The 22,223-nt window shown below is 37.3% G+C and overlaps 1 protein-coding gene across 3 annotated transcripts in view; it reads right to left on the bottom strand.

Annotated features, from left to right (window-relative positions):
* The window catches only part of bchs (WD repeat and FYVE domain containing 3 bchs), a 1,877,108-nt gene that overhangs the window by 590,577 nt on the left and 1,264,308 nt on the right, over positions 1–22,223 (bottom strand). For all 3 annotated transcript variants that reach the window (XM_090389621.1, XM_090389619.1, XM_090389620.1), the window contains exon 51: positions 16,484–16,540. In XM_090389621.1, coding sequence (XP_090245747.1) covers positions 16,484–16,540 — 57 coding nt within the window. The remainder of the gene's footprint in view (positions 1–16,483; positions 16,541–22,223) is intronic.

Here is a 22,223-nt window from a genome sequence, read left to right on the forward strand (position 1 = left end):
TGCTATACGAGGACTGACTGTATTTTCTTAAAAATTATAATATATGGGGTATCTATGCCTTGTCTTTCTAGTGCCCGACACATTGCTTATGCTATATTGAATCAAATGCCTTTTCAAAATCCACAAATGCCAGACATAATGGTGTTTTATATTCATTTGCTTTCCCGATTAGCTGTGATATTATGTGAAGGTGATCCATAGTTAAGAATCCTGTCCTAAAGCCAGTTTGCTGTTTTGGCTGATTGTCATCAAGTATATTTTCTAATCTGTTAGTAATGACCCTTGTGAACAACTTGCAAATGTGGGATAACAAGCTAATTGGTCTATAATTTCCAATTTCTGATTTATCTCCTTTCTTATGCAGCAAACCTATGATTGCATTATTCCACTTCTTAGGCATCACACCTTTTCAAGTGCATTTTGTGAAGAGTCTTGCCAGTTTTTGTGTCCAGTTTCTTCCTCCCAATTTTAAAAACTCTACAGTAACTTCATCTTTCCCTGGGGCTTTCTGATTCTTCATTTTCTTCAACGCATGTTCTACCTCATCAGGTATATCGTATGTGTTATTAATTTGTGATCCATCTTCCCCACCACCATCATTCCCTCTCTCCTTAAATAATTCTCTATAGTAGTCTTCCACTATTTGAATTATTGCCTTCTCTGTTATTTATATTTTCTTATTCGGTATTCCTCAGTTTCAGTATCATTTGTCTTTCTGTATTACTGCTCATGGCTGCTGATTTAAATCCTGTGTTTTCCCTTAATGTTATATATTCTTATGTCCTCTCCGAGTCTCTTTCTAATGGCTTTGCGTAACTCAGTATACTCAATTTTCTCGTCAGTGTTTATCTTGTTCTTAATTTGTTGTCTTCGAACAAGTGTTTCTTGACTAATTTTTTCTTCTTTGGATTTCTTTTTACTTATAGGTTTTTTGGGCTTTATCACTTTCATAAAGTTGTAATATTCCTTGTCAATATCTTGGTCCTGAGCAGTCTGCAGAAGCTCAAACTTGTTCTTAAGTTCCAGTACATACTGCTTTTTCTCTTCTTCTGTTATCTCTAAGATCTTCATATTATTTCCTCGATTCAGTTTTTTCCTTTCTTTTCTTAAATCTATATCAAGTGTGCACCTTACCATTCTGTGATCACTTCCAACATTTACCTTGTTCAGGACAGTAACATCATTCACAATATATCTTATGTTAGTGAGGATGAATTCGATTTCATTAGTTGTTAATCCATTTGGGCTTTTCCATTTCCACTTTCTGTTCACCCAAGGACATGTATTAATGGCTGACAATGAATCTTTCAAGAGAAATGGTATGAAAATCACAGTTGGTTGGAGTATAGTGAGCAGCTCGATGCAGTTTTTTTTTTACGTGCAGATTGTCTGGAACTGAAACACTCATGAAGTAATATAATTTAAATACATTTATATCCTCAGGGGCTCACATCTGGTGAGTATGGGCTTGGCACACCCAGGGTCCTGAGCTGGATATCATCATTCTTCTCTTTCTTGGTGATTTCCTTCTACTTCTCTCTCTCTCTCTCTCTCTCTCTCTCTCAGTGTAACTCAAGAATGAATTTTTTTCTGGCTGGTGCAGCATAAGCCTCAGGCTTCCTTGCACCACATAGCTAATAATAATAATAATAATAATTTCTCATGGTGTTTGTAATTGGAAGAAAGCAAAAACAGCATTTAAAACACATGAAAAATCACAGTTTCATACTGCTAGTAAGGAAAAACATGATGCATACAAAAATATGGAAAAAGGTATAGATGAACTTCTTGATGAAAACAAATTTATATCAAATAAGAGGAAAGAAGAGAAACATAAAAAAAAAAAAACCCCATAAAATAGTGGAACGATTTATAGAGGTTGTTGGAAACCTAATTATTGTAGGACGTCTATTCAGAGGTCATAAAGAGACAACGAGCAGTACAGAAAACAGTTTATTTCTCGACATAATAGACCTACTTACTAAATATGACAAAGTTTTATGACATCATATAGAATTTGGCCCTTCTAATGCATAATACATTAGCAATCGTTCTCAAAATTATTTTATTGCATCTTTTCAGAACATTATACTTCAAAAAATAATTGATGAAATTAAGCATAAGAAAATTACAATGATTGCTGATGAAACATCAGATTGTGGCCATCACAAACAACTTTCAGTTGCCTTTCGTTTTTTTTTTTTTTTTTTTCCTTTCAGAAAAAAAGTACTGTTGTAGAGCGCTTCATAGGATTGACATGAATAAAACAAGTTGATGCACAATCAATATTTGACGCCATAGATGAAGTATTGCAAAATTTGAAATTATCTTGGGAAAATGTTTTATCAGTTTGCTTTGATGATGCACAATCTATGTTTGGTTGTTTGAATGGTGTTCAAGCAAAGTGCAAATCTATGAATTATAAAATTTCATATATTCGTTGTTTTCCTAATTTTTTTGAATTTTGTACTGGTTGAGAGTTGCACTTTGCATAAAAACAATCCTGGTGCTTTTGACTTTTTTTTAGCATTAGCATTAATAGAGGCATATGATGCAAGAAAGCAAGTTTATGCAGCATCAGCCAAAAAAAAACCACTCCCATTTCAACCCAGGATTTGTTCCAAATACATGTCCAGCTCAGCCTTAAATTTATTTAGGCTACATACACAGGAGGTAATTGTGCAGTCATATAGTATTAACATTAGCTTTAGTAGAGGCATACGATGCAAGAAAGCAAGCTTATGCAGCAACAGTCAAAAAAAAAAAAAAAAAACCCACTCCCATTTCATCCCTCCGTTCAGGCTTTTTTGCAACATATGGCTAATAATAATAATAATAATAATAATACCTGTCCAGCTCAACATTAAATTTATTTAGGCTATCAACTTCTACAACAAAGGATGGAAGTCTGTTCCACCAACCAACTACCCTCTGGTGAAAAGCAAACTTCCGCACATCTATCCTACAACTGTCTTTCCTCAAATTGAATTTATGCCCTCTCAGGTGATTATTCTGAACAAGAGGAACAGTCCCATCAGCATTGAGCATGCTCAAACCATTCAAGACTTTATATACCTCAAAGAGATCACTTTGCAGGTGACTACTATCAAGACACAGTAATTTGCAAAACTTAAGCCTTTCTTCCATTCACTAATCTTGTTGCCCTTCTCTTTACTTGTTCCAACAGCTCTACATCCTTCTTAAAATGAGGCCTCCAGACCTGTATACAGTACTCAAGGTGTGGCTTGACCATTGCCTTATACAAGGGAATAATCACCTCCTTTCCCTGCGAGAAAATTTCCTGTATATCATTGACAAGATACCATGAGCTACTCTTGCAGACCGTCTGCACTGCTCAGAAAACTTCATATCTGCTTCCAGAATTACCCACAGGTCCTTTTTGTTCTCTACCACTGTCAGTGTAGTGCCACACAGTTGATACATTACTCTGGAGTTACTGCTTCCCATAAGTAGTACTTTAGATTTGTCAATGTTAAACTTCATTTGCCACCTCACAGCCCATCTGCTCAACTTTTCTAGATCCTGCTGCAGCAGTATACTGTCACTAGTGTCCTTAACAACCCTGTCAACCTTTGTATTGTCTGCAAACTTGGACATTAAGCTTGATATACCATCAATATCATTTATAAATACAGAAAACAATAATGGACCCAATACTGAACCTTGAGGGATCCCACTAATAACATTAGTCCACGATGAGCAGTGTCCATTGACTACCACTCTCTGTCTTCTCCCCCTCAACCACCCCTTTATCCATAGCAGCAATTTGCCTCCAATGCCACACTGCTCCAATTTGTGCAGCAGTCTTCCATGTGCAACAGTATCAAAAGCCTCTCTAAGATCCAAGTATATAATATCAAAGTTATTCCCTGCATCCAGTTCTTTTGTGACTGCATCATAGTATCCAATCAAATTGGTCAGGCAAGACTTTCTGTTAATAAAACCATGCTGTGTCCGAGCTATAACTGAAGCTTGTCTAGATGATCCTGCAGTGCTTCTTTAACCAGTGCCTCCATTAATTTTCCAGAAACAGAAGTTAAACTCACAGGTCTATAATTACTTGTGTCAGCCTTTGATCCTCCTTTGTGAATTTGATATGTTTATCCTGAATAATTTCTCCTCCACTTTCCTCACAGTTATTACAAAATCATCTAGCGCACTGCCAGAGTTTACTTCACCTCTGGCATTCCCCTTCCTGAATAACTCCTCATGTGTGAATGTAGATGCAAAATACTCGTTTGGTTTGTTAGCCACCTGAGCAGGATCCTCAACTGTTGAACCATCAATATCCAGTGGACTAATCTGATTCATCCCTTTCCTTCTAGAGTTTACATAGGTAAAGAACTCTTTTCTGTTTTTCTTTGCATCCTTTGCCAAGGATTTCTCATAGTCTGCCTTTGCCTGCCTAATCTCCTTTGTGACTTGGTTACAGACCAGCTTATATCTATCATAGGCTTCCATGTCACCATTAATTCATATGTATCCCATGCATTTTTCTTCTCTGCCATATGTCTCATTAGTTCATCTGACATCCATTTAGGCCTAAACCTTGAACAATATTTCTTAGTTGGTATGTAAAGCCCTAGTATCTTCCAAGATTAATTCTCTGAATGCTTTCCATTTTGAATTTGCTGTTCGTAACATCATCAGTTGGTCCCACTGTGTAGAATTTAAATACTGTCTCAGATCACCGTAGTCACCTTTACGAAAGCAAAAGCCCTTCCCTTTACTAGTAATGGTAGTTACCTCTTTGAGTAAAACCCACTTCAGCACACTGTGATGACTGCCACTTAGTGGTTCCTTTATCTGCAGATTCTTAATGCATGAAGAATCACTGCTGATAATCAAATAAAGAGTATTACTCCCTCTAGTTGCCTCCCGAAAATGCTGATGTAGAAAACAATCATCCAATAAATCCACAAAAGCCTTGCTAGTGTGTGAGTGACTAACCCACAAATTCCAGTCAATATCTGGGAAATTAAAATCCCCCATTATAAGACTCTCTGATTTACTGGCCCACTCCATTTCCCTGTACAGTTTCTTATTATAATCATCAGAGTCATTAGGCCTATAACACAATCCTACTCTTAATTTTGATCTCCCAATGCTTATGTCACACCAAACTGACTCGATACAGAACTGTCCAGCGATGTTGAATGGCTTCACTTCCTTGGATTTTATCTGTTTTTTAACTAATAACACAATCCCTCCTCCCTTCCTATCCTGTACACATTGTACTGCCCAAATTCCTTTGGTGTAGCGCAAATAATTTACAATTTCTTGGAAGGCAGTGCTGTGTGCCATGCAGTATTAGAAGATGTTATTAAAAATATGAAAAAATAGCTTATTACATTAAAATCATTATCTCAGACATGATGGGCATGTCGAGCAGAAGCAGTTAGTGCTGTAAAGTTCCAAGTTAAGGAAATCATAGTTGCTTATAAAACAATTCAAGAGGCTACCAACAATCCGGAAACAAAAATAAATGCATCAAACGTCCTAAGACATGTTTTGGATTTCAGATTTATCTGAGCTGTCGAATTATTCCATCCTATTTTTACAGGTTATTTTGAGAGTGAACAAAACACTCCAGACAGCAAATATGAACTTATTAACTACTATTGAACAAGTTACAGCACTTCAAAATTATTTATTATAGATCAGAAATCCAGACGCCTTTAAATCTTACATTTGCATCTTCCATTTGTGGTGATTTGAGTATAGAGCTACCTCAGTCCGGAGCAAAATGTAAAAGTAAAATATATTTGAATCTTGATGGAAATACTCAACATCACTTTGAAAATTTAGAAGATTTATGAATAAATTTTTATTACCCACGTCTTGATACTCTAATGAATGCTGTAGAGAGCAGATCAAGAAATAATCCTACTAATCAAACCTATGGGGAATCTCCTTGAATTAAATATTACATCTGAATATATGGAAATACTATGCAACTGTTTTCAATTATCTTTGATAGATTTACAGACAGAAATATCATTGTTAAAAGCCACTAATCATCTAAACTGCAAAAATCTTTTAACCTGGAGCAAGTGGCTAATGGTGCCGATTGATATAAATTAAATCCAAATTTCACAAAAGTGACATGCAACTTTCAGGTGTGAAAGTTGCATTTCTGAAAGACCTTTTTCCAAAATGAGTCATATAAAAACAAAATTAAGAAGTGTCATGACGTAAGAACGGTTGAACTATTTACTGCATTCATACGTGGAACAGGATTTAACTGCTGCAGCCAGTGTAGAAGAAGTAATTGACAAATTCGTCACCTTTGTTCCTTTTGAACATATTATAATAAATAAATAAATAGACCTAAAAACATTGTAAACCTAAAAAGGTTGAATATTTATTAGTTACAAACTATTATAATGTATTTTAATGTATATGATTTTTAAATACATTATTATATAAATTTATATTTTAAATAAATAAAGTTTTAATATATATAGAAAATTGTATTTATAAAAATATATTTATTTAAAAATAAAATATTTTATTTTTTATGGGGGGAGGCAAAATGTGGTTTTCTCCTTCTTGTTTCAGGCTGTGCTTGCCTATGCCTGTAACAGATGGAATCTATCCAATTATATTGAAGGAGGCAGCAAAGAAAGTAAGCAAACCCTTAGCCATAATTATGAGAGCATCCTCAGATTCAGGGGAGGTCATCATGGACTGGATATGTGCAAATGTATCTCCAATTCACAAAGGGTGTTTAAACGGTGACGCAAATAACTATAGACCTGTTAGTTTAACTTTTGTTCCGGGGAAAATAATGGAGTCACTGGTTAAAGAAGTGATGCAGGATCACCTAGACAAGACTGCAGTAATATTTAAGACACATCATGGATTTGTTAAAGGGAAGTCTTGACTGACCAATTTGATTGGATACTACAATGGGGTCACAAAGGAACTGGATGCAAAGATAATTTTGATATCATATAATTGGATTTCAGGAAAACTTTTGATACTGTTGCACATGGAAGACTGCTATACAAATTGGAGCAGTAGAGCATTAAGGGCAAGTTGCTGCAATGGATAAAGGGATGGTTGAGTGGGAGATGCCAGTGACTGGTAAGAAATGGGCACTGCTCTACATGGACTAATGTTATTAGTGAAGTCTCCTAGGGTTTGGTGCTGGGCCATTGTTCATTTGTGTATTTATTAATGATATAGATGAAGGTATATCAGGCTTAATGTCCAAGTTTGCAGATGATACAAAGGTTGGAAGGGTTGTTAATGATAGTAAAGACCAGTATGCTACTGCAACAAGATCTAGAAAAGTTAGGTAGATGGGCTGAGAAGAGACAACTGAAGTTTAATATTGACAAATGCGAAGTACAGCATAGGGGTAGCAGTAACCCAAAAGAAACATACCAACTGTGTGGTACTACACTCAGAGAGGTGGAGAATGAAAAAGACCTGGGGATAATTGTGCAGTCAGATATGAAGTTATCTGAACAGTGCAAACAGGCTGCCAGAGAAGGTCATTGAATTTTATCAATGATATATAGGAATTTTGCTAGCAGAGACAAGTAAGTGATAATTCCTTTGTATAAGTCATTGGTCAGGCCACACCTTGAGCATTGTATACAAGTCTGGAAGCCTCATTTTAGGAAGGATGTAGAGTTGCTAGAACGAGTACAGAAAAGAACAACAAGATTGGTGAGAGGAACAAAGGGGGTGCGCTTATGAAAGGCTTAAATTCTGGAAGTTGCAGCATCTGGAGACTAGGCACCTGTGAGGTGATCTGATCAAGGTGTATAAAGCCTTGAATGGTTTGAGCAGGCTCAATGCTGACAGGATACTCGCTTGCTCAGATTAAGAACATGAGTGGGGCACAGATTCAAATTGAGAAAAGATAATTGTAGAACAGATGTGCGGAAGTTTGCTTTTAGGCGGCGGGTGGGTGATTCCGAAACAGACTTCCATAGGTTGTTGTAGTAGGCATTGATAGCGTAAATAAATTTACGCTAAGGCTGTACTAGATAAACATTTGAGTGAGTGGATGGGCAAAATAGGAAGGTTTTTCTTTTTTCTTTTTTGGCTGATGCTGTATAAGCTTGCTTTCTTGCATCACTCAACTGTTGATGATCCTGCTCAGGTAGCTAACAAACTAAATGAATATTTTGCATCGACATTCACACACGAGGAGATATTCAGCGAGTGGAATGCCAGAGGTGTATTCAACTCTGGCAGTAAGCTAGAGAATCTTGTAATAACTGAGAGTAAAGTGGAGGAGAAATTGTTGAAGATAAATACAAGAAAGGCACCTGGGGTGGATGGGATCTATCCATTTATATTAAAGGAGGCAGCAAAGGAAGTAAGCAAACCCTTAGCCATAATTATGAGAGCTTCCTTGGACTCAGGGGAAGTACCCATGGACTGGAGATGTGCAAATGTGACCCCAATTCACAAAGGAGGATCAAAGGGCGACACAAGTAATTATAGACCTGTTAGTTTAATTTCTGTTCCCGGAAAATTAATGGAGGCACTGGTTAAAGAAGCACTGCGGGATCATCTAGACAAGACTTCAGTTATAGCTCAGACACAGCATGGTTTTGTTAAGGGGAAGTCTTGCCTGACCAATTTGATTGGATATTATGATGCAGTCACAAAAGAACTGGATGCAGGGAATAACTTTGATATTATATACTTGGATCTTAGAAAGGCTTTTGATACTGTTGCACATGGAAGACTGCTGCACAAATTGGAGCAGTGTGGCATTGGAGGCAAATTGCTGCTATTGATAAAGGGGTGGTTGAGGGGGAGAAGACAGAGAGTGGTAATCAATGGACACTGCTCATCGTGGACTAATGTTATTAGTGGAGTCCCTCAGGGTTCAGTATTGGGTCCATTATTGTTTTCTGTATTTATAAATGATATTGATGATGGTATATCAAGCTTAATGTCCAAGTTTGCAGACGATACGAAGGTTGGCAGGGTTGTCAAGGTTGTCACTGACACTATGCTACTGCAACAGGATCTGGAAAGGTTGAGCAGATGGGCTGAGAGGTGGAAAATGAAGTTTAACATTGACAAATGTAAAGTACTACATATGGGAAACAGCAACCCCAGAGCAACGTATCAACTCTGTGGTACTACACTGACAGTGTAGTACCAGTGGTAGAGAATGAAAGGGACCTGTGGGTGGTTGTGCAGGCAGATATGAAGTTTTCTGAGCAGTGGAGGTGGGCTGCAAGAGTAGGTCATGGTGTATTGTCGATGATATATAGGAATTTTTCTAGCAGGGATAAGGAGGTGATTATTCCCTTGTATAAGGCAATGGTCAGGCCACACCTAGAGTACTGTATACAGGTCTGGAGGCCCCATTTCAAGAAGGATGTAGAGATGCTGGAATGAGTATAGAGAAGGGCACAAAGGGGTGCTCTTACGAAGAAAGGCTTAAGTTTTGCAAATTACAGTGTCTGGAGACTTAGGCACCAGCGAGGTGATCTGATAGAGGTGTATAAAGCCTTGAATGGTTTGAGCATGCTCAATGCCGATGGGATTCTTCCTCTTGCTCAGAATAATCACCTGAGAGGGCATAAATTCAAATCGAGGAAAGACAGATGTAGGATAGACGTGAGGAAATTTGCCTTTAACCAGCAGGTGGTTGGTTGGTGGAACAGACTTCCATCCCTTGTCGTGGAAGTTGACAGCCTAAATAAGTTTAAGGCTCAGCTGGACAGGTATTTCGAACGAACAGAGGGGTGAAGTGGAAGTGGTTATTTTTTATTTATTTTTATTTTTTTGGCTGATGCTGCATAAGCTTGCTTTCTTGCATCAAATGCCTCTACTAATGCTAATGCTAAGCTAATCACACACCGACTCTCATTTTCCCTTTCCCAGTGCTTATGTCACACCACACTGACTCAACATTGCATTGTCTGCCAATGTCAACTGGATGCACTTCCTTAGATTTTATGTGTTCCTTAATTAACAGCATAACCCCTCCTCTCTTCCTGTTCTTTCTGTACACATTGTACTCACCAAATACTGCTCTGCTTACACCCTTGTGGCACCACATCTCTGATATCCCAACAATATCCGATTTTGATGCTTTGAATAGCACTTCAAATTCATCAAATTTATTTACTATACTCCTAGCATTGGTATACATATACACCTATTCTTACTCTTGGTTACCTAAACACAACCAATGTATTGCTCCATGATGGCTCCTAGCAGCCCTTGAAACCCCCAGTACCTCGCTTTGCAGGCTGCTGCTCAGTTTTCTGACACTGCCTTAATAGCATCAGAAAATCTTCTTGTAAACTTTATATTTAAGTGTATCCCATCCCTGTAGAATCTCTAATGTCAATGCGAGAAAAATTCTACCCCATAAGCCTTGAACAATCTCACCAGGGCCAAATTGATTGACAAGGCTCTCGTCATATACTCCCTCCTGTCATGTCTGGGTAGACAATTTCCAATATAAATCTAACTCGCAATTGTTTTCAACATTGACCTGTACTTGTTAAATATGTCCACAGATCTCCTATCCTTAATGTCAATAGTGCGAACATTATTATTATTATTATTATTATTAGCCATATGGTGCATGGAAGCCCAAGGCTTATGTTGCACCAGCCAAAAAAAATTTCTGAGTTACCCTGAGAGAGAGAGAGAGAGAGAGAGAGAGAGAGAGAGATAGAGAGAGAAAGAGAGAGAGAGAGAGAGAGAAGTAGAAGGAAATCACCAAGAAAGAGAAGAATGATGATATCCAGCTCAGGACCCTGGGTGTTCCAAGCCCATACTCACCAGATGCGAACCCCTGCGGTTAGGTACAACAATATCACCCTTAGTGCCCTTAAAAGATGATATCTGCTCTACAATGTCATCAACTTTCGCTCCTGGCATAACCTGGTCCTATTCCACCAATCCTTTTTTGCAGAATATATTTCCCATCTCCCTGACAATAGAGTCACCGACAGTAACTAGCTCCTGTGTTGCCTGATGACCAAGTGCAAGCTCTGGCATTGATGTGGGCAGCTGAGAGCTTGATGGCTTCCCTAATTTAAGCCTTTGGAGGGCATCTATCCTGTCCTTGAAGCTCCCATAAAGGCCCATAACAATTCTGAGTTGTCGCCTAACTTCTTCACACTGCTTACATCGAGCACACACAAAGACATCCCCCTTGGCTGATGTTATGCAACGTCATGTTCCAGAAAGTCTGTAAACATTTCACAAATTGCACATTACTGTAGGCTGTGATGCGTTGTACAATCGCCTCCTTTCGTTCTTTCCCAAGCCACAGCACTCATGCTACTTTGTGCACGTTTCTTTGCTGCTCTAGTCTGGGGCATGATTTCCATTTAAATATGATTTAATTAACTAACAATGAAAATTAATAAGGTTAATAAAATTAATTGATTAATTCACTATACTATACTTGAGTATACAATATTATACTAAGCTAATGCAGAAATATGTATTCCACTATATAGTTTTATGAGATGAATGTTATCAAGTTACGCTATACCGTAACGATCATAATGTTAAATTAGTTATAGCCTTAGCTAAATACAAAAGATATATGCCCAAAAAGTGATTAAAACCTTCAAAATACTTATTTATTACAATTAAAACCCTACTAGTCTTCTATGTTACTGAATTATGCTACAATATTCCAGCAAAAAAAAACACCAATAGCGGTTAGAGTAGTGAGTCAACTTACAACGTCACTAGCTAAATTTGAAAAAAATACACTAATGAGCGCTATTAAGCCTATTTAATCTATTTATAAAACAAATTAATAAGTTAACTAATCAAAAAATACAACAGATATAAAAGGTGATTATCCCATTCAAAATACTTATTTATTACAATTTAAACTCTACTATTCTTCTGAGCTACTGGTTAGGCTACAATATTCCTGCCAAAAACACTGCTACGAAAATGGTAGAGTAGAGAGTTGTAACTTACAAAATCACTAGCTAAATTTAAAAAAATAAACTAAAGAATGCCACTAAGCCTATTTAATCTATTTGTAAAACACAAATTAATAAGCTAACTAATCAAAAATACAATAAACTTTCAATGAAAACTTATCGGCTTGCAGCAGCTACAGAAGTCTGCGTCTTCACCAAGCAACACCTGGCAGCCAAACACAGTTTTTTATTTTCAAAAACAAATCAAAATTGATAAATTTTACTTATAATAAAAAAAAAGTAGATCTTAAAAATGTTTTAGCTTTTAAAAGCTCAGAATATAATCTAGTAACTTTAATTTCAAGGAATGAACCAAAATAGTTAATTAATGAAAGGCTGTAAGAAAATATGTAACACCAGTGGTGTTCATAAAGTTAAATACCACTGATGCAGACTGCATACAATTTTTTATACTGTGGCAAAATATTGTCAGAATTAGTTAATTTCTATGGAAATCTCATCACTTATGCAGGTTGTTGTCAGCTCTATCATTGGAATAGGTTTACTTAGGAAGATATCAGCATTTAAAACTTGCATATTTTTGAACACCCTGCACAAAACCTGATACCTCTTTTCTTGTCATCTTTAGATTTGTAGTTGATGCAATTATAAATTTAGACTCAAAATAACAGCTGTAGCACTTATTTAAAAAATGGAATTATGTGATTTACACAGACGAAAAAAAAAAAAAAATACACACAATAGGTCCTCTTGGTCTAAATTCAATGATCTTCGTTACAACAAGAACAACCTATAAAATTTCAAGCAGTGTCAACATTTAAGAACTGTATACATTTCTGCTTTCACTTTGTGTCTTTGCTTTGGTTCCCTCCAGTGATGGCAACCATCAAGACTTGGGCATATCAGAGATGAAAGTGTTTTCCTTGTTATTCTGGGGTTCACTTATATTGATAATATTTAAAACAAAAACTGGTATTAACAAAAGGCAGATCCACCATTTGCTTAGTCTGAGGTGGTTAAGGACATCAGTCAAGACTAGTGGCATCCACCAGACAATGGATGTCTCAAGTAATGTATTATTCAAGGTGACTCTAGAATAACATATCGAATTGAGATTAATACATTCAACTAAACGGCAAATGAATACAAAGATGTGTATATTTTTCAATTTATTTCATGATTGCATTAACTAGACTTTTCATTCTGCTATGAAGAACAAATATATCCAGATAATGGTTAAAGGCATATATGTTATTATTATTAGTCATATGGTGAAAGGAAACCTGAGGATTTTGCGGCACAAGCCAAAAAAAACATTTCTGAGTTACCTTGAGAGAGGGGGGGGGAATCACGAAGAAAGAAAAGAATGATGATATCGATTAGGAATAGTCGATCAGGAACACCCACGACTGGTAAACCCCAGGAATTGATAACATCCACAACTACTGGTACAAAAAGCTCACCTGCACACACAAGCACCTAGCAGAGCAGTTCACTCGAATGATAAGGCACCAGGAGACAATCCCGAAGTTTCTCACTGAAGGAGTCATACATCTGAAGCCTAAAGACGAAGATTCAAGAAATCCAGCGAAATATAGACCAATCACCTGCCTCCCGATGATGTACAAGATCCTGCATAACCAAGAAGATATCAGATCACTTAGAGAGTCAGAACATAATGGCCGAACAGCAGAAAGGTTGCAAGTGGAGGAGCAAGGAGCAATTAACCATAGATGCCGCAGTTATGGAGCAAGCCTACAAGAAGCACCGCAACCTATACACGGCCTACATCGATTATCGCAAGGCCTTCAACTCTGTACCTCATAGCTGGCTAATAGAGACTCTGAAGATCTACAAGGTCAATCCAACAGTGACAAACTTCCTAGGAGCAAATATGGCAAAACGTAGTACCACCATTAAGATCGAGAACATCACAACCAGGCCAATTCCCATGAAAAGAGAAATCTTTCAGGGAGATGCTCTGAGCCCACTATGGTTCTGTCTAGCACTCAATCCGCTATCCACCATGCTCAACGGCAGTAAGTATGGATATATCCTCAAAGAAGAAAGACAGAACATGTACACCCTCACCCACCAGATGTACATGGATGACATCAAGCTCTATGTGGCAACCGAGAAGCAACTCCAGCAACTACTCCGGATCACCGAAGAATTCAGCAAGGACATTAGGATGGAATTTGGTCTAGAAAAATGCAACACCCACACATTGCACCAGGGAAAATTAGTTGATTAAAACTACCAGCTGCTGACTGGTAAAGAGATCGAAGCTATGACAGAAGGAGAGACCTACAAATACCGAGGGATGATGCAGGCTGAGCAGTTAGAGCACAAGGAAATCAAGAAGTGCATTACCGAAAAATATCATCAGAGACTCAGAAGCCTGCTGAAAGCAAAATTGAATGGAGGTAATACAGTTACAAAGCCATAAACACCTATGCAGCTCCAGTACTAACATACACATTCGGGGTCATAGATTGGAATAACACCGAGCTAGAAGATATCATATCATTCCTAGGAGAAACAATGGCAAAATGTAGTACCACCATTAAGATCGAGAACATCACAACCAGGCCAATTCCCATGAAACAGCGATAGTTAACCTGAAGGATTACTTCGAGAACAACACAGCACCACTCCACCAGGCCATAAGGAAGATAGTTAAGTAGTATACCCCCCACTCAACCTAAGCGAGGAAACCCCTCCCGCCCAGACAGTACAAGAAACGAAGTTAGAAAGATGGGCAATTAATGCGAAAGACAAGGACAATGATGACCAAGAGTCACTAACACCACCCGAAGTCAGCAGTGGAGAGAATAACAATACCTCGGAAAGAGGGAGGAAGGGGCCCAATAGACCTAATAGAACAACAGAAAACAGCGATAGTTAACCTGAAGGATTACTTCGAGAACAACACAGCACCACTCCACCAGACCATAAGGAAGATAGCTAAGTAGTATACCCCCCTCAACCTAAGCGAGGAAACCCCTCCCACCCAGACAGTACAAGAAACAAAGTTAGAAAGATGGGCAAAGAAGACACTCCATGGCAGACACTACAATGGCCTCCATCAAGATCACATCAACGCCACTGCTTCCGATGCATGGTTCACAAGCGGGACGTTCTTCCCCGAGACTGGAGGATTCATGCTGGCCATCCAAGATCAGGTAATCAACACCAGAAACTACAGAAAATACATCGCAAAGGAGCCCGGAATGTTAGATGACACATTAGGACGATGCCACCTGGCCTCAGAAATGATCGAACACATCACCGTGGGGTGCAAGGTGATCAACCAGACTGAGTACTCTCATAGACACAATCAGATAGTCAGGATAATACATTAGAAGCTAGCGAGGAAATACCAGTTGACCAAAGAAAGTGTACCAGACAAGCACAAACCCCAGGCAGTGCTAGACACCCGAACCCACAAGCTGTACCGGGATTGTGCCATAATAATGGATAAGACCATTCCGCACAACAGACCGGACATAACCCTTGTGGACAAGATGGAAAAGGCTACCTACCTGATTAACATAGTGGTGCCGAACACTAGCAATGTCCAGAAAATTCATGAAGAAAAAATTAGGAAGTACATGAACCTGAGACATGAGATCAAGGAGATGTGGCATATGCAAGAAGTATCAACCATCCCAATCACCGTGTCAACAACAGGTATGGTACCAAAGACTCGCCGTCTCTGTAGCCAGGTGGGCAGGAGCAGCAGTGTGTAGCACACACTTCTTGATTAGACCGGGGTTTAAGCCCATGCCCACCAAATACGGAGGATGCGGAAAGGTCAGGGAATGACCACCGCATATCCCCGGAGCAATATGGCCTTAGTTGCTAATGCTCCTAAAAACCAAATAACAAACAAACAAACAATAAACCAAAGACTCTATATAGCAACCTAGCAGCAATAGGTCTCCCAGCGAACACCTACAAGGAACTCCAGAAAGTCGCAATCCTGAACATCTGTAGGATAGTCAGAGATTTCCTCAACCGACAGTAACACCAAACATTACAACCACCCTGTGTACTTGGTAGCAGTACTCGTCACAAAGTGTGACCCCCCCCCAATCAGGGATAAATAATATAAGAGCAACAACAATAATAATAATAATGTGTTATATATGCCTTTATCTGGATATATTATTTAACTGGATATATTATCTGGATATATTAGTCCCTCTGAAAAGTGGATAACAATGTCATCTCTTTATTAACATAAGCCCAAGTCTCGATGGCCATCTTTCAGCTACTATTATTGGAGGGACCGAAGTGTCCTCAAGGATAGAAATTGCTCACAGAGATGCATTAAACGTTTAAATTATTTTAATCCTGTATTAAAATAAAATCTTATCACCTTTATTAAGATGTACAAATAAATCTGTATAAAGTTCACACAAGTTAATTTAAATATTATGTTATAAAGTTTAAATTCAATATAAAAAAATATCAATTTTCATGCAATTTATGAGAATAATATTATTTTTAGGAGTATACAGTGTAAATATCAAAAAAAATTTACTCACGTGCGCTTCTGATGTTTACTTCGAGGAGCAGAATTAGGTATAATAGGATCATGCATACTAATGAAAGAATTAACTGTTGTCAGTTGTTTCCCATTGCTACAAATCACATAAATTTTAAAAGCTATTATATAAAGCAGTATTTCTCAACTGGTAGTACCTGTACACTGATTCCTCTTCATACTCCCATCCACCATGGGTAAGAGGAGGAATGTATGAGGGTTGGGTATTTTAGTTAAAGAAAATGCAAACCTCAAAACTTCATAAGTTAGGTGTATGATTCCCTAATCACGACTTTAAACAATTCGTTTCTTTGCGGTTAATTCCATTAATATATAATACAATGAAAAAAAAACATTTACCTCTTGCAGAGCAAAACAAACCGATCCTATTTATGCTTTAAACATTAGTTCCCTTATATTAATGGACATGGATTTTTAGTGTGAGCTGGGAGAAAAAAAAAAAAAAAAAAAAAAAAAAAATTTTTTTACATTATAAATTTGCAGAAAAAATTGCAGCGGTATCACTCCAAATATTTTTATTTATTGCCTATCTTTAATATTTTTTACATACATAGCTTCTTAAATTTTTCCTATAGTAAAATCCTTCCCTCCCATAATTTCGAAATTGTTTACATTAAAAGCATAGGAACAACCATAGCACAAAACGAATTTTCTAGACCAAATTCGTTTTGTGCCAGTATGATTTGTGCCGATTCACAATAGCACCGGTCACTAAATGAAAGGACATTTTTATTTTTATTTATTTATTTTTTGCAAGTTTTTTAATAATTAAAAGTTTAAATTCGTCAGACAAAATTTATCAGCATTGTACTGTACTGTGTATCATGCACTGTTCATGTGATCAAGAACAATCTCAGCCAATCAGTGATTTGCATGTCCATATCATAGCCAATCAGTGATTAGCACGTCCATATCATGGCATCAGAGTTGAGAAATCTTCCTGCCCTCAAAGTAGCCACTCGTGAATGCGGATGGTAAAGGTCCATGCAGTGAAGCATTCAGTTGGTTGTTGTATATGCCATTTGCACATGTTCGAAATTTATTACACTAACATTTTTTTATTAATTGTGCAATTAATAAATTAAATAATAATTAATAATAGTGATAGCCAAGTGCAGTTTTTTCCAATCGTGTTATAAAGTTTTTAATTTAATAGAATAAAGAGATGCCATGTCTAGTAAAAGAAGTTCAATGAATCCTAGTGCAAATGAAGGCATGAAAAAGGCATGCTGATCTATCACATTGGAAAATAAGATAGAGGTTATTCGGAGAGTGAAAGCTGGTAAAAGCAGCCCTAACATGTATAGGGCTATGAATATGCCTTCATCGACTATTATTATAATTATGAAGAATGCTGATTAAATAAAACAATCGATGCAAAGTGCTACCAGAGTAAGTGCTACACAAGTTAGTTACAGCATAAGTAAGCTTTTAGAAAAAAATGGAGCAATTGCTGATACTTTGATTTGATGATTTGGACCAAAAAAAAAAACATTCCCTTGACCCAAGCTGCAATAAGTGAAAAGGTTAAGTCAGTTTTTGAAGACTTAAAGAAGAAAGAAGGTCAGTACAATTAAATATTTTTGGCTGGCAAGGGCTGGTTCATGAGATTTGAAGCAAGAACCAAATGCAGAAGTGTGAAAATTACTGGCATGGCAGCAAGTGCAGATGCTGAGGCGGCTACCACATTCCCTGCAGAGTTTAAGGGCATAGTAGAGGAAGTTGAATATCCTTCGGATCTCATCTTCAATGTTGATGAAATGTGCCTTTATCGGAAAAAGTTATCCATGAAGAAAAACCGGCTCATGAGTTTAAAGCATCGAAAGACAGACTGACAATTTTGTTGGGCGCAAATGTGTCAAGCAATTTAAACTTGACGCCAATGTTGGTGTACCACTCAGAAACACCACGTGTTATGAAAGCCATAAACAAAGCCCATGTAGTGGAAGTCAAACAAGAAGGCTTGGGTGACACAAGACATCTTCTTGGATTGGTACACTACCTATTTTTGCCCTACTGTTCTCAAATTCTGCAATGACAAAAATTTACCAACCAAGGTTATTCTTATTTTGGACAATCCCCCTGGACATCCTACAAATCTGGGTGAAGTCAGAATGCCTCTTAAAGTTAATGTTGTCTACATGCCCCCTAATACAACATCAGTTTAGCAACCCAAACAATGTTTATTACCTAAGGCAAACATTTACAGAAATGGTAAAAGCTTTGGGCATGTCCAACATTAACATAAAAGAATATTGGTGGTCGTTTGATGTCTTAAAGGGCATCAATCACATTAACACAGCCTGGCAAGAAGTGACTGTCAATTGTTCAAATGGAGTGAGGCATAAACCTCTCCCAGATTTCATGTATGACTTAAGAGGATTTGGGCCACAACAAAATGTTGTAGAAGACATCAGCAGGCTGGCACAAGAAGTAGGCTTAGAGGAAGTTACAGTTGAAGATGTAATTGAGCTCTTGAAATGTCATGCCAGACTCTTTCAAATGAAGACCTTGAAGAGTTAGCTGCAGAACTTAGACAACAGCATGGGGAAGAAAGAAGAAGACTCTCCTCTAAAAATTATAAATATTAGTGATCTCCAATGGATTCATTAGTGAGGGACTCCAAGTGTAGAGTCCCTCACTAATGAGCTCTGTGACATTGATCACAACTGGGAGAGGAGCGCCACAGTTAAAATGGGTGTTATAACAACTCTGAACCCTTATTTTGAAATTCATAAAGAAACGAGGAAGAAACTCAGGCAATCAGCACTTAATCCTTTCTTCAAAAAAGGCAATCTTCTCATCCAGGGGCGTCAACAGAAGATCCTCAACCAGGACTTTCAAAAACTGACTAAAACTTTGGAATTACGGCATAGTCAAAATGTTTTATTTATTTTTTATTTACATATACATACTATTAGATTTATGCAGATTAAAAACAAAACAGTTTTTTAATTATAAAAGTTTCTTTCTGAGCTTTACTCCAGTACTGAAAAGGGTAAGTAAAATGTTTGGTGCCCAGAAACTAACCCCGTGATTTCCCATTGACTCCATGATATAAAGGGTTCTATCTGTACCTGTGCCACCAGGACCCTAACCCTGCCTGGCATAAGTCGAGGGTTACCTGTAGTTGTTCCTACACTTTTAATGTAAACAATTTTTGAAATTATGGGAGGGAAGGAATTTTACTAAAAGAAAAATTAAAGAAACCATGTAAAGAAAAGGATAAGAAAAGAAAAACAATGATAAAAAAATTCAGAGATGAGACAATAAATATGTGAATATATGCGTTTTTTTTTCATTGTTTTGTTTTGTTATTTTGGGTATTTGTATTCGTTTTTTTTCTTCTTTTCTTTCTTTCTTTTTTTTTTTTTTTTTTTTAACTTGGGCTATAAAATCAACGTATTTTAACATAAGAGAACTTTAAAGGATAGATTAGGTTTTTTTGAATTCTATCTTTCACCAATCAGGGGTCAATTACTCTCTTATCTGGGTAAAATAATGGAGTCACTGGTTATAGATGCATTGCAGGAACATCTAGACAGATTACAGCAATAATTCAGACACAGCATGGGTTTGTTAAGGGAAAGTCTTGTCTGACAAATTTTATTGGATATTATGATGTGGTTACAAAGGAACTGGATGCAAAAAATAATTTTGATATTATATACTTGGATTTCAGAAAAGCTTTGGACACTGTTGCAAAAGGAAGACTATTGTACAAATTGGAGCAGAATGGTATTAAGGGTAAGTTGCTACAATGGATAAAAGGATGGTTGAGTGGGAGAAGACAGAGGGTGGTAAACAATGGGTGCTACTCTTCGTGGACTAATGTTATTAGTGGAGTCCCACTGGGTTCGGTGTTGGGTCCACTGTTTCTTTGTATATTTATCAATGATATTGATGAAGGTATATCAGGCTTAATGTCAAAAAATGTCAACTTCAGTTTTTTTGCTTGTTTTTTTTTGGGAAATTTGTCCTTGAGCTTCAGTTTGTATAGCAACACTACAGCCACCGGTGTATTATTTCTTGTTTAGACACGTTAGTCAGTCTGAGCCAGGCATCTGTCTACAGTTGTTGCTTTTGACTGAGCAAAAACTTAAAACATTACTTCAATAATAATAATAAAAAAAACATGCAACTGTTATTTTGGCTGCAAGGTGGGGTACCAATACAAAAGCTGGGTGCCTCATATTTGCTGAAATACCTGTGCTTCTAATCTCTGCAGGTCAAGGCCACTCCAGACCTTCGTTATGCCTATGATATAGAGAGAGCCTTCAGTTACTTTTATACAGTATCACCTCTTCAGCAGGGGGGGGGGGTTTCCAAGCAGAACGTGGACCCTAAGTTACTTGAATATACCATCTGCTATTTCACCAGTACCCCACAGAGAAGGGCTTCCATTCATGATCCACCAGTTAAATGTGTTTCAGGACCTGATGAAGAGTCAGGAGATGGCCGAGATAAATCACCTGAACATTACACATCACTAGGTCCTAATTTTATTTCAACTTTTCCTTTTGCAGGGCTACAGTTACTGAAAAAATGAATTAAATGATCTTATCGGTTAATTGAAAAGATCTTGATTTAACAAAAAATAAGGTAGAAATTTTAGACTCAAGACTGCAACAGTGGAATCTCCTTCAAGATAATGTTAAAGTGTCCGAATACAGGTATCACCAAAAGGATTAAACCCAGTTTTTTTTTTTAAAATGGAAAATAAACTTCTTGTCTGCATTGACATCAATGGTTTAATGGACTCAATTAATACTGACTACAACTCTCAAGACTAGAGACTTTTCACAGATTCTTCAAAATTAAGTTTAAAAGCAGTGCTATTACATAGTGGCAATACACTACCATCAATTCTAAGAGGTGATGCAGTTTATATGAATGAATTATATGATACCATGAAGCTTCTTATTTAATCCATCAACTACATGGAGTACCAATAGTGGATTTGTAGACTTAAAAGTTATTGCAATCTTGTTAGGAAGGCAAAAGGGAAACACAAAAATTTTGTTGCTTTCTTTGTGAATGGGGTCATCATCATCATCATCATCAGCCATTTTCAATCCACTGCAGGATGAAGGCTTCTCCAGCAACTTTCCAGTTCCTTCTGTTTTGAGCACTGGCCATCCATTTACTACTCAAAAACTCATGAATTTCATCTATCCATCTCCGCCTTTGTCTTCCAGGTTTTCTTCTAGCTCCTCTTGGGTACCATTCTGTTATTTTCTTAGTCCATCTGTCATCATGTCTTCGAGCTATGTGTCCTGCCCAAGACCATTTTAGTTCTTTAGTTTTGATAAGAATGTCATTTACTTGAGTTTGCTGCCTAATCCATGCGTTTCTCTTCTTATCTAACAGTCTGATTCCCAATATAATTCGTTCCATTCTTCGCTGTGTAGTTCTTAGCTTCTCTTCCATTCTTTTGGTGAGTGCCCAAGTTTCACTTCCATAAGTCATGGTGGGGAGTATACATTGATTCATTATTTTACGTTTCAGACAAACTGGGATATTGCTCTTCAGTATGTGACTATATTTCCTGAATGCTATCCATCCAAAATTTATTCTTCTCTTGACTTCCAGCCATTTATCATTATTACAGCTAATAACTTGTCTCAGATAAGTATATGACTCCACCTTTTCAATTACTGCTCCTTCAATCATTATTTCCCTTTCCGTGGCATACTTGTTCATCATTACTTTTGTTTTAG

This window comes from Mastigoproctus giganteus, chromosome 2, assembly GCF_048544385.1.
Source record: "Mastigoproctus giganteus isolate SK-2022 chromosome 2, ASM4854438v1, whole genome shotgun sequence".
Taxonomy (NCBI): domain Eukaryota; kingdom Metazoa; phylum Arthropoda; class Arachnida; order Uropygi; family Thelyphonidae; genus Mastigoproctus; species Mastigoproctus giganteus.